Genomic DNA, 14,272 nt, shown 5'->3' on the forward strand with positions numbered 1-14,272 from the left:
ACTGTGCCAAGATGTGCTGGCCGTGCACCAAGGCATGTTTAGCCACAGGGTGATCCTCATTACCAACAAACACTGTCTGCCTGTGTCCATTCATGCGAATGGACGGTTTGTTGCTGGTAATTCCCACATAGAAAGCTTCACAGTGTAGGCAGGTCAGTTGGTAAATCACATGGGTGCTCTCACACGTGGCTCTGCCTTTGATCGTGTACACCTTCCGGGTTACAGGACTGGAGTAGGTGTTGGCGGGAGGGTGCATGGGACAGGTTTTACATCGGGGGCGGTTACAAGGGTAGGAGCCAGAGGGTAGGGAAGGTGGTTTGGGGATTTCATAGGGATGAACTAAGAGGTTACGCAGGTTAGGTGGACGGCGGAAAGACACTCTTGGTGGAGTGGGGAGGATTTCATGAAGGATGGATCTCATTTCAGGGCAGGATTTGAGGAAGTCGTATCCCTGCTGGAGAGCCACATTCAGAGTCTGATCCAGTCCCGGAAAGTATCCTGTCACAAGTGGAGCACTTTTGGGGTTCTTCTGTGTGAGGTTCTGGGTTTGAGGAGATGAGGGAGTGGCTCTGGTTATTTGCTTCTGTACCAGGTCGGGAGGGTAGTTGCGAGATGCGAAAGCTGTTTTCAGGTTGTTGATGTGATGGTTCAGGGATTCCGGACTGGAGCAGATTCGTTTGCCACGAAGACCTAGGCTGTAGGGAAGGGACCGTTTGATGTGGAATGGGTGGCAGCTGTCATAATGGAGGTACTGTTGCTTATTGGTGGGTTTGATGTGGACGGACGTGTGAAGCTGGCCATTGGACAGGTGGAGGTCAACGTCAAGGAAAGTGGCATGGGATTTTGAGTAGGACCAGGCGAATCTGATGGAACCAAAGGAGTTGAGGTTGGAGAGGAAATTCTGGAGTTCTTCTTCACTGTGAGTCCAGATCATGAAGATGTCATCAATAAATCTGTACCAAACTTTGGGTTGGCAGGCCTGGGTAACCAAGGCGGCTTCCTCTAAACGACCCATGAATAGGTTGGCGTACGAGGGGGCCATCCTGGTGCCCATGGCTGTTCCCTTTAATTGTTGGTATGTCTGGCCTTCGAAAGTGAAGAAGTTGTGGGTCAGGATTAAGCTGGCTAAGGTAATGAGGAAAGAGGTTTTTGGTAGGGTGGCAGGTGATCGGCGTGAAAGGAAGTGCTCCATCGCAGCGAGGCCCTGGACGTGCGGAATATTTGTGTATAAGGAAGTGGCATCAATGGTTACAAGGATGGTTTCCGGGGGTAACAGACTGGGTAGGGATTCCAGGTGTTCGAGAAAGTGGTTGGTGTCTTTGATGAAGGATGGGAGACTGCATGTGATGGGTTGAAGGTGTTGATCTACGTAGGCAGAGATACGTTCTGTGGGGGCTTGGTAACCAGCTACAATGGGACGGCCGGGATGATTGGGTTTGTGAATTTTAGGAAGATGGTAGAAGGTAGGGGTGCGGGGTGTAGGTGGGGTCAGGAGGTTGATGGAGTCAGGTGAAAGGTTTTGTAGGGGGCCTAAGGTTCTGAGGATTCCTTGAAGCTCCGCCTGGACATCAGGAATGCGATTATCTTGGCAAACTTTGTATGTAGTGTTATCTGAAAGCTGACACAGTCCCTCAGCCACATACTCCCGACGATCAAGTACCACGGTTGTGGAACCCTCGTCCGCCGGAAGAATGATGATGGATCGGTCAGCCTTCAGATCACGGATAGCCTGGGCTTCAGCAGCGGTGATGTTGGGAGTAGGATTAAGGTTTTTTAAGGATTGAGAGGCAAGGCTGGAAATCAGAAATTCCTGGAAAGTTTGGAGAGGGTGATTTTGAGGAAGAGGAGGTGGGTCCCGCTGTGACGGAGGACGGAACTGTTCCAGGCAGGGCTCAATTTGGATAGTGTCTTGGGGAGTTGGACCATTAGGAGTAGGATTAGGATCATTGTTCTTCATGGCAAAGTGATATTTCCAGCAGAGAGTACGGGTGTAGGACAGTAAATCTTTGACAAGGGCTGTTTGGTTGAATCTGGGAGTGGGGCTGAAGGTGAGGCCTTTGGATAGGACAGAGGTTTCGGATTGGGAGAGAGGTTTGGAGGTAAGGTTAACTACTGAATTAGGGTGTTGTGGTTCCAGATTGTGTTGATTGGAATTTTGAGGTTTTGGGGGGAGTGGAGCTGGAAGTGGGAGATTGAGTAGATGGGAGAGACTAGGTCTGTGTGCAATGAGAGGAGGTTGAGGTTTGCTGGAAAGGTTGTGAAGGGTGAGTGAGTTGCCTTTCCGGAGGTGGGAAACCAGGAGCTTGGATAGTTTTTTGAGATGGAGGGTGGCATGCTGTTCTAATTTGCGATTGGCCTGTAGGAGGATGCTCTGAACAGCCGGTGTGGACGTGGGAGAGGAAAGATTGAGGACTTAAAGCATCCTCCTACAGGCCAATCGCAAATTAGAACAGCATGCCACCCTCCACCTCAAAAAACTATCCAATCTCCTGGTTTCCCACCTCCGGAAAGGCAAGAGAGGAAAGATTGAGGACTTGTGTTGTCTTATTCTATTTCTGTTTTCGTCTCTTGAATCCAACCGAACATAAAAGTGGAATAAATCAAATACACTCTTGTGAGCTAGTATTTCTTCTGCCAGCCACTTTACTTAATATGTTACAAGAGCATACATATTTTTTATTGTGTTAAGATCTATAACTTTTAGAGTGGTAGTCACATAGAAACACTTGTAACATAAACTGTTCTCACACCATGAACATTGTGTGAAGGACACCTTGCTACTGTGGCATTTGATTATAGATTTAAAGGGAAACCTATGTCATTAACATTCTGCGATACTGGTTCCTCATTTAGTTTTGCAGCCATATACCAGCATCTAACATGAATTCGATGGTTTCTACCGTAATTTTGGTCATATAAACCAATACATTTTGATCCCAACAGAAATATGAAAAAAATGTCATATTACTAGCTTTGAACCCAAGACCTGTAGTGTGCCAGTCCAATGGTATATTTACTCATCTGTCTCACCATTCTAACTGTTGTTGCTTTGGTGATAGATGATAGATAAATATATTTCATCTGGTTACTGAGGATATTATTTTTTTAGAAAGGCCCATCAGTGTGAATGGCTTTGCTAAGAGATAGGTGGCACACTAAACTACATCACCATTCAGTTTCCTGGCACACTAAACTACATCACCGTTCAATGTCCTCACTAACCGCTGTTCCCAGCTAATGTCCTCCACTTATGAGAAAAATCATTCTCTCTCTGAAATTTGTTTTAAAATGTGCCCAAATAAATGAGTTATCATGTATGAATGAGACAACATAGTTCCAAAAATAGCAAACTACATTTGATTTTCACGAACATATGAGGCATAAGAATTAAAGTTGCCAGTGGTTTGTTTAGACAAAATGTGTTTTCATCCTGTGAATAAGTACTTGCAAAGTGATAGTGTCTGAGGGGTATTGTGAAACAGAAGCATCAGTCTACGTGTAGTTGTTATGCTACAAACATGCAGCATGTGCCAGTGGGAGATTTGTATATGGTCAGAGCCTCCCCACCCTGTTTCTTGAGTCTAAATATGACACTTCTACCATCCTGGACACATCTATAGTTTGGTATGCTGGGTAATAATTGGCAAATTTATAAATTCTGCAGGGATTCTCTGTCTCCTCCTATTACTTGTTGACATTCTGAAGTGACTACTGGCTATTCAAAACTGTTACATCATTGTGAAATACTCATTTGATAATAATGCGAGTGGAAACATGTGAGAGTTTTGTGCACTGGGAAATACTGAATTGAAATCATAAAAGTTTACCAGTTGACAGCTGGAATTGGATTTAGAACTTTTGTTTCGACTGACAGTTATATTGTATCACTTAGCCGAAAAATGGAAAGTTCAGGGGAGTGGTATTGCTTACTTTCAGTGTATTGCTTACTTCCAGATGGGTCTTCCACTGTTACCCAAAAGTAATATGGTTTAGGGAGTTGTTTCTACATTGTTGCCATGTCAGTCAGCATTCAGTCCGAGCATTTCAATGGCATGTGCAAGTAAACTGGTGGCTGAAGTACACAGTCCCGAACAGGATGAGGCATTACTGGTCCAAATATTCTGACCAGCAAAAATACTAAATTTCACTGAAATATTTAATTTGTGTTTATGGATTTTTTAAAATTTATAACAATTTGGATTTTCCAGCTTTTGAAAGCTGAAAGGGCAAACTGCAAGGCAGCAGTTGCATCTTGTGAAGCAGAATTTCGAGCTCGTCTGTCCTTATTAGAGCAACAATTACAGAAACAGAGAGAAAGGACTTTAGCTTTGTTGGAAGAGAAGGACCAAGAGATACAAGTTTTGAAATCCAGTTTTCAATCATTGTTGCCTAGGAAGACATCATCACGTGATGATAGAAGTTGGACTCTGCCTCATAGTGATCAGGTGAGTAGTAATTCTTAACAGACCTAAGAAATTTCTTTGGTGCAAAGCTGTCCATTTAAGAAAAAGATTAACCATTATACATATGTACTTTCAAGTTAGACAAAATTGTTGTGGATTGGCTATCAGCTGTATTTTAGGCAGTTATATTCAGTAAATCAAATATGCACAAATTATGGGTATACTATTTAATGGAGCAGTGACGATATACATCGTGAGTAACCAAAAAGAAAGCTATATTAGCAACCGGCCTGAGAAAATTGCTAGTCTTACTAGAGGTATTAAAGGCAACATGAAAGTCAATACATTGAAAAATCAACAGACATTCATATGCATCTACATCTACATTTACATCTACATACATACTCCGCAAGCCACCACAAATTGTAAAAGATAGGTTAGTATGGTGCCACATATAACAAAAGAATTTGACATACAACTTAGTGCAGAAAAGAAAAAGGCTTTCAAATTTTATTAAAATTCAACCAAAGTTGCTGCCAGTACAAGATGACACACTTTTTGCTGGCTGTTACAGATGCTGTTGTCAGGTAATTGAATCATTATTCACATTGCAGATAACAAGCTAGTGAAAACATTTATTTGGTGCATGCAATAGGACAGTAATTCATTTGATTGTGAGGAGTTGGTTTTACATGCAATTTAGTACTACTCTTAGTGCTTAGGAGAAGATTGTTGCTTATATTATCATTTGTTAGTTACAAGTTATATGGGCATTTGTGGCTAATAGAAATTATGAAAAACAGTTTCTTTTACCTACAGGCTTTTTGCTGTCAAAGCTAATGTTCTGTTGTTCGTATGGAAATAATTTTAAGCTTCACATCAGGGTTGTGAATTTACATGAGCAAATAGGTTTTTCTAGATGTTCCTGATTTAAGTTTCACTACGATCCTCGAGGATTTCTTTGGCAGTACAAAATCCCTTTTCATATTAAATTGGTAAGTCGTACCTCACAGAGATGAGAAAGACGAGAAAGGATATGGTAATCCAAAATACACTCTCCATTTTTTGGAATTAAGGTGTGGAGATAATCTCTTTAATACATATAGAGTGGATATAATTTTTGACATACATGGTCAAGCTTATGACTCCATAAAATACGATCATCTGAGTGTGAAACTCAAAATTTACAGCCCAAACAATATATTTGGCAGAGTCTAGTCTTTCACAACATTTTGTCTATTTGGATGACATAATCTAAAGCGAGTGATATATACAATGTGACATTGTGACATTCTTTATCTAATCAGTGTATCATAGTCTCCCACAAAGTTAAATCATAGTTAATTAACAACAATTGTGTTTCAATACACTCTGTCTTTGTGTATTCGTGGGGCATACATAATGATCCGAAAGCTTTTCTGGAAACCGCACGTAACATTTTTGGTGTGTGCTGTTGGAGTTGTTCTTACATTTCATTTCTTAAGGAAGCAAAGCACTAGCTGTTAAGTTTGAGTGTCGATATCAGATTCATTGATTTCCAATATTTGGGATTAATTTTAAGGTCCAGGATGCAGAAACCGTTCTGGCAAATTTGGGGAACACCAGTGACAGCCCACATGTACTACACTATGCCCACGAATTGGCTCGGCGCGATGTGGAGATTTCATCACTGCGGAGGGAACGCCATCAGTTGGAAGCGGCACTCCGTGAACTCAGGAGACTCTCTGCCACTGATCGTGAAAAACATGCAGATGAGGTACAGAGCCTACAGGAGGAAATTGATAGGTCAGTAGGTAACAATGCACTAACAGTAGAGTTTTGTTTTTAGGTTAATGTTTGTTGACTTACATAATTCATTTGTACTATCCTACTCTCTCTCCTTTGAATAAAGATTCTGGGAGCCTTTCTTACCTAATCTCTGGGTCGGTTACAGTGGAATAAGTAAAGATAATATCACATTGATGAAGTCATTGAATATTGGAGCAGCACATACATTGCATGACCAAAAGTGAAACATCCAGAAGGGGAGGAGGAAATGAAATGGTATGTCATGGGCTGATGGGTTGTGTGACGTTATGTCAGTCTTTACAAAATCGAATCAGATTTACAAAGAACTTGACAGTAGGAGCCCATTTAGCAGTATGTCACTGCACCACCTCCGATCTGGATGCATGCCCTGATTCAGTTAAGAAGGGTGTCATAAAGCCATTGGATCCTCTCCTGAGGCAAGCTGGACCACAGTTTGGTAACTGATCCTTAACATGCCTCTCCGAAACACTGGAAGATTTGTATCCTCCCCATGTTGCTACCATAATCACCAGTAATGGTCATCAGAGGTCATGCAGAATTAAGATTCATTGCTGAACACAATGTGACACCAATTGTCAGTTGTTCATCCTTCCCGGTCACGGCACCAATCCAAACGCAGCTGTTTGCATTGTGGCAGTTCCCTGTCTGGCTACTGCTAATCTCCGACTAGCATTGTGGGATGGCACAGAATGTTGCAGGTTATCCATTACTTACTTTTGGATGGCAGGTGGAGATGTGAAGGATTTTTGATGTGCTTTATGTATAATATGGCAGTCCTCCCTTGTGGCAATCAGATGTGAGGTCAACCAAAACTCTGACGACGGGTATACCTGCCTGCATGTTCTCCTGCAGTCCAGCACCAGGCCATTGTCACAAGCAACACTAATGCACTCTGATGGGTGATTTACCTGTTACAGAGAATTGCAAGTCTAATCAGTTACAAATCCGATGACTGTGTATGCACACAGGCACATGTATATCCAACCATCATGTCTTCTGGACTTCATCTTCCCCCTCCTCCTCCTCCTCCTCCTTCTTCTTCTTCTTCTTCTTTTTTAAAAAAAGAGCAGTGTAAATAAGACCTGACTATTGTAGGTCAGCCCAAAAACTTGTGTTCTTTTTCAGCGCGCGCACACACACACACACACACACACACACACACACACAAAAAAAAAACCAACCTACGTAACTGCACTGTGAAGATTTCCATTATAACAAACAAATGCCTCTGAAAACTGCTTGCAGCCTAACGTGCTGTATCACAGACACCAACAGCTTCTTCCATTATGTCCTGATATTTACAGCAGCTTGTCACTGCTAACAACACTTCTCTGTGTACTTCTCATGGTCAGGGTTCACAGTCATGTAGAATTTTTAAAGGATGTCATATTTGCTATTGACTGCAGAAGTTATTTATTTCACATTTGCAATTTCGTGCCTTTGAGTCATATTCATGTCGTGCTGCAAAAGCTAAAAGAATACAAAAATGAGAACTGCTGAAACATGTCATGTAGACAGCAGTGCATTATAAAAATGGTGAAAGTAATAAGTCACTTACATTTTCCTTCAGCACACGTCAGCCTTCAAAATCCTGGGTCAAGTATACATGTCATTGTCAAAAGTAAGGCTTTTCAAGGTAGAAATACAGTAACATCAAATAAGTGTGAAGCTCTGTACATTGTGAAATGGTGTAAATTACATGAAATAATTTCATGTAATTTACATTATTCCATGATGTACAGAGCTGCACACTCATCTGATATGTATTTCTACAGTGAAAAGGCTCACTTTCAACAATAACATGTACACTTGAAGGAGGATTTTAAAGTCGGGCATGTGCTGAAGCAAAATGTAAGTGATTTATTATTTTCACCACTTTAGTAATGTAATGCTGTCTACATGATATATTTCAACAGTTCAATATATATATATGTTCTGTGCCTTGTTTTTGTATTCTTTTAGCTTTTGCAGTACCACTTGAAAATTACACAAAGGCTGAAACTGCAATTGTGAGTTAAATAGCTGCTACATTCAACAGCGATTATGATGTCATTTAAAATCTCACATACTGTGTTATTCCTCTTATAGATGACACACTGCATCTTCACACATAACTCTCTATGTCTTCTTTGAAAGTAATATCAACAATATGAAAAAGATAGACTACTACTCACCATAAAGACGACACATTGAGTTACTGTGAAAGAAAGACATACAAACAGATGTACAACACAATTATGAACATGTGCACACCAAACCTTTGAGGGCCATGAAGAGGATACCTCCCTTAAAATTGTAAACTCCTTTCTTGTTTCAACTTTGTTGATGATATCTTCTTGATCTTGACCCAAGACTAGGCACTTTGTACTTATTCCTCTACAGTGTAACGTCTTGTCTCCTGTGTGTTACACCTGGTCGTCGTCGTCCCGACAAGCTGCTTTTGCGCAGACAAGCTGCTTTCCTGCAAGGCAACTTTCACTTTTTTAATAACCCTGTGAGGACTTATTACTCCTAACAACTTCCAGTAATGTTCTGTTTTGACAAATGCCATCTCTTCCACACCAAAAAGTTTCACCCTTGTAATCTTTCCACTTGCAGAAGGCACATCGACACTAATGAGCAGGCCTCCTCCCAATGTGCCGAAGAGCTTGCCAAGGCCTAAACAGCCAGTACCATGTCTAGACATGATGCACAGATAACCCAAATCGTATCCTCCAGTACTTCCAAGGCTCCAAAGAAGCATATCTGGTTTTCTATGGCTGTGATTGCCTTTCATTGTGCTCGGAAAGAATTCATTTTCTCAAAATCCTTTCCTTCTCCCTTGAAGTGATATTTCCCTATGCAACCAGCTTACAAAATATTCTCATCTAAATTGTCATTTCTGTGTCCATCCCTTCCATATGGCTTGCATCCATATGAAATTGTACACACACTGTATACATTAACACAGTCTGGCATGGATATGCTACCCCTCTGAGGCCCACATTGAAAGGCTGATGTCAAAATACCCAGACTCGTGAACAGGGGTCAACAAGAGGTTCGTGAACTTACACCACTTATTGCCCGAACTGTCAGTTTCTGAGCCAAAAATATCCTTTTAGAATGGGAAGAGTTACCCCAAAATATAATATCATACAACATAAGCGAATGAAAATAAGCAAAGTAGGCTAGTTTTCATGTCGAACAATCACTCACTTCAGATACCGTTCGAATAGTAAAAATTGCAGCATTAAGTCTTTGAACAAGACCCTGAACGTGGGCTTTCCATGACAGCTTACTATGTGAGCACCTAGAAATTTGAACTGTTCAGTTTCACTAATCATATGCCCATTCTGTGAAATTAAAACGTCAGGTTTTGTGAAATTGTGTGTTAGAAACTGTAAAAACTGAGTCTTACTGTGATTTAGCGTTAGTTTATTTTCTACAAGCCATGAACTTGGGTCATGAACTGCACTATTTGAAACCGAGCCAGTGTTGCACACAACATCCTCTACTACCAAGCAAGCAGAAATATTTTAGAGTTATCCGTAATACTAGAGGGCATAGCATTTATATAAATAAGAAACAGGAGTGGCCCCAACACTGATCCCTGGGGCACACCCCCTCCCCCCCCCCCCCCCCCCCCCACTTGACTGTACCCCACTCAGACCCCACATCACAACCATTCTCAACATTGCGAATAATGACCTTTTGCTGTTTGTTGCTAAAGTAAGAAGTGAACCAATTGTGAGCTACTCCCCATATTCCATAATGGTCCAACTTCTGGAGCAATATTTTGTGATCAACGTAACCAAATGCCTTAGTTAAATGAAAAAAACATGCCTTGCATTCGAAACCTTTTATTTAACACATCCAGTACCTCGTAGACAAAAGTGAATACAGCATTTTCAGTGGTTATCCCACTAGTCAGCCACCCGGGCTGCCTATTTCTGCTAGTACCATGTTTAGAACGTTCTAATGGAAAACAACTCTCAAAGGGCATGAGAAATGTGTTAAGGAAAGCATTATATTTATCATCTATGTTATCGGCATTATGAACATCCTGCCACTCTTGTTCCTTGATGAGATTTAAAAAACTCTCTATTGCTGTTGGATTAACTTTCCTACATAGTTTTTAATTAAATGTGACATTTCAGTACTAAAGCCTTTTAGTGTTAAAATTTGTGCATCATGGTCTGAAAGGCCATTCACCCTTTTATTAACAGAATGCCCATCTAGTAATGAAGAATGAATAAAAATATTGTCTGTGGCTGTGCTACTGTTGCCCTGCACCCTAGTTAGAAAAAACACTGTCTACATCAGATCATAAGCATTTATGAGATATGCCAACATCCTTTTTCTTGCACCATCATGTACCAAATTTATATTGAAGTCACCACATATAACTAATTTTTGGTACTTCCTACAAAGTGAATCAAGAACCCTCTCTAGCTTGAACAGAAATACTCTGAAGTCAGAGTTAGGGGACCTACAAGAAACAACAATTATAAGTCTAGTTTTATTAAATTCAACTGCCCCTGCACAATATTCAAATATCTGTTCAGTGCAGTGCCGTGATAAGTCTATGGACTCAAATGGAATACTGTTTGTTACATTCATAGCCGCTCCCCCCACCCTGCAAGGTACTCCTTGAAAAACAGGCAGCTAATCTGTATCCTGGTAAAGGAAGCCTCTGAATTGTCAAATTATTTAAGTGGTGCTCTGATATACCAATAATTTCAGTGTCAACATCTGTAAGCAGTTCACTAACTTTCTCTAATACCTCTTATATTTTCATGAAATATTCTAATTCCATCTCTTCTTGGAAACATTACATCCTCTGAAGGTGAGCCATTAGTTAGAGGGACTTCCTTTAAGCAGGTATACCTATCAGCTGTCTTCAGTCTAAAAAAGGTGCAGCTCTAACACTACAAGAATTTTTGCATGAGTGATCCCACCACCACCATCCACTGTACTGTCCTCTATAAGCTTTGCCAGACTCTCCTTCCCATACCAATTGAGGTGCAGGCCATGCCTTGTGAAATCCGATCTACTGATAGACCCAACCAGCACCACCGAGATGTGACCTGTGCCCTCTGCCATCAACGCCTTCCCCAGCCCAATGTTGCACCTAACAGCTGCATTAAGATGAGCCCAATCATGATGCTGAAACAGTTGCATGAAATGCACATTAGTGCTAACAGTTTGAGTAGCTATCTTTACCAGGTCACCACCTACATCATATTCCCCGTCCCTATCAAGACTGTTCCCTGCTCCACCCACTATCACTACCTGATCCTCCTCTGTAAAATTCCTGCATAACTCCCTTATGCTGTCAGTTACTTGAGCCAACCCTGTACTAGGCTTCACAATTCTGGTGACCTGGTACTCACTCACCTGCAACTGCTGGCCGCACCTTTACCGTGTGAACTACCTAGCAGCAGAACCTTCTTCTTTCTGTTAGGCTTTGCAACTGACCTAGGTCTCCTGAGTGCTGAGGACTGCTGCATGTTCCCTACATCTACGGCTACACGAGGCTCCTCTCCACTCAACTCTGGCAATTGGTCAATTCTATTGCATATATGCAAAGTATAACAGTCTGAATACCTCCTCTTCCTAGCTGCCTTCTTGCCAACTGCCAGTTCCCATTCCCCACCACTCTTCACCCTCCTCAACTTATCTAGTTCCTCCTTTGTGCGTTGTGACAGCACCTGAAGGGCACAGATCGTACGCTCCTGCTGCTCTATCAACTTATTTCTACTACAGATTCTGCATTTCCTGGAGATGATCTTGCTAGAATGCCCACTGGCTTCCCCATTGCATTCCCCCCAATGAAAATACTTTGAACAAATCCCACACTGTAACCCACTACTCTCAAACCTATGACAGAGCCCACACTTCTCACTCATGGTAAAATTTTCAGTTACTGAAAAAAAAACTGTACATCTACGTTACCAAAGTTCAGTTACTCCAGTAGAACTATTTATAGAACTAACAGTACCGGTCTCAAAATTCTCTGTCTACCAAGAAAGCAACTATTTGTATTACTACTGCTGCACCACAGCTAATACCAGTACCAACAGAAATTCACAAAATTATTAGCTAAAACCAAAAATTCAAATGAAGTTAAAACACTGAATGAAAATTTTACTGAGAAAATGTTTCCAAAAGTTTATTAAATCATTATTTTACCACAAACAACATGAAACACCACTGAAAACTATTAAATTTAATAACTGTAACAATGCACAAATAACTCTGTCAGTACTTAGCTTTATAACCACTACAGCTGCAACTGCATGCCGCAAAATGTAAATATCTATTTACCCTATCCCTTGCCTTCTCACACCTTTTTGAGGTAAATCAGTTCTACCTCTGCCTGTACGAAGGAGAGCTACCTCAAATGCCATATTCTTATCCTCTTTCCTTTCTGCCCTTTCTCATGCCTCCCATCTCTTCATTTTTCCTTCCTTGTTTATCTCATCTACTTATCTCACCATAACCTCTCCCCAAAATGTGATAACCCATTGTGTTTGTGTACTGTTTGGCCACAATACTTTTTACTGGTTGCCTGTAACAGAGAAAACTGGCACTAGTTCATATATAATGATTTGTTTCCAAGCACTGCCAATATTTCTGCATTTGTTACCTCTGCTTTCATGTAAGCACAAGATACAAGTAATGGTTCCAACTTTGTGGGAAGGAGTTCATGCTGTCTTCTCTCATTGCTCCTTTCCTCTCAGTAGTGCTAATGTGGGGCAGATTATCATGGCCAAACAGTATGCCTGTGTACTTGAACAACACAGAAATGACGTTGCATTCTTCTGGTACTTGTTTATATTCCTATACACTGTCCTACAATCTCAATGTTTGCTTTGTGGTTATCTTTACTCATTCAGTTGTTTTCCATTCAGAACTTTCAAATACATTAATCTTAGATTATTCATAATATCTAAACATTGTAGCAATGCAAACTAAATTAATATTCTGTCATTAGCCACTCCTTGCACGCTACTGACACTGAATTGATCTTTCCCCTATTTTTTTTGACTTGGTTAATTGAGTTTATGATACTATAATTAACAGATAATTTATTTTATCATGTGATGTACTATATCTGAAGAGAAATTTGTGTAGTGTTTGACCACAAACCACTTGTATTTTCACTTCTATTATTTTTATGGAAAACTATTTTGTAAATATAAATATTTTGAATGTTAATTTGTAAACTATTTATTGTTTATTAATAGACTATTTCTTTTGTTTGCATTGTTATCACTATTATTATTATTATTATTATTATTATTATTATTGTAAATGACATCAATATGTTGTGTTATTTCAGATTAAATCGTTGTCAGTCCAGAGAAGGAGCAAACTTGGAGTATCTGAAGAATGTTGTTCTCTGTTTTCTTACGACGAATGAGTCCAATTCCAAGAAACACATGCTAAATGCTATTGCAGCAGTGCTCAAATTTAGCGATTTAGAACAAGAGAAACTTAACCGAATCCATAAACATCTATGACTCATGTGGGGCATGTTAAAGTACACAACGAAGCCTCTACTAACATCGTAGTTGGTGAAGTAATAGAAACACTGTCTGTAGTGGTTGACTTTTGAGGTAACTTAGTGAATCGACTGTGTCTGTGATCCTGAAGTATTATGAAATTAGAGTTTATCTGGACATATAGTATTTCCTATGTGTGTTGATTCCAGTGGATATATTATGCATGGTACCAGTAAGATATTTTATCCCTGTACGCCCCCCCCCCCCTCTCTCTCTCTCTCTCTCTCTCTCTCTCTCTCTCTCTCTCTCTCTCTCTCTCTCTCTCTCTCTCTCTCTCCCCCCCCCCCCTCCACTCTCCCCTGCGCCGGCCGAAGTGGCCGTGCGGTTAAAGGCGCTGCAGTCTGGAACCGCAAGACCGCTACGGTCGCAGGTTCGAATCCTGCCTCGCGCATGGATGTTTGTGATGTCCTTAGGTTAGTTAGGTTTAACTAGTTCTAAGTTCTAGGGGACTAATGACCTCAGCAGTTGAGTCCCATAGTGCTCAGAGCCATTTGAACCATTTGAACCCCTCTC

At 40.9% G+C, this 14,272-nt stretch overlaps 1 protein-coding gene across 1 annotated transcript in view; it reads left to right on the top strand.

Moving 5' to 3' along the window:
* The window catches only part of LOC124622287 (GRIP and coiled-coil domain-containing protein 1), a 101,787-nt gene extending 87,781 nt beyond the window's left edge, over window positions 1-14,006 (top strand). The window contains exons 10-12 of the mRNA XM_047147956.1: window positions 4,209-4,445; window positions 5,965-6,188; window positions 13,537-14,006. Of these exons, the coding sequence (XP_047003912.1) occupies window positions 4,209-4,445; window positions 5,965-6,188; window positions 13,537-13,717 (642 nt within the window). The 3' untranslated portion in view covers window positions 13,718-14,006. The remainder of the gene's footprint in view (window positions 1-4,208; window positions 4,446-5,964; window positions 6,189-13,536) is intronic.
* The last annotated feature ends 266 nt before the right edge of the window (window positions 14,007-14,272 follow it).

This window comes from Schistocerca americana, chromosome 7 (genome assembly GCF_021461395.2).
Source record: "Schistocerca americana isolate TAMUIC-IGC-003095 chromosome 7, iqSchAmer2.1, whole genome shotgun sequence".
Taxonomy (NCBI): domain Eukaryota; kingdom Metazoa; phylum Arthropoda; class Insecta; order Orthoptera; family Acrididae; genus Schistocerca; species Schistocerca americana.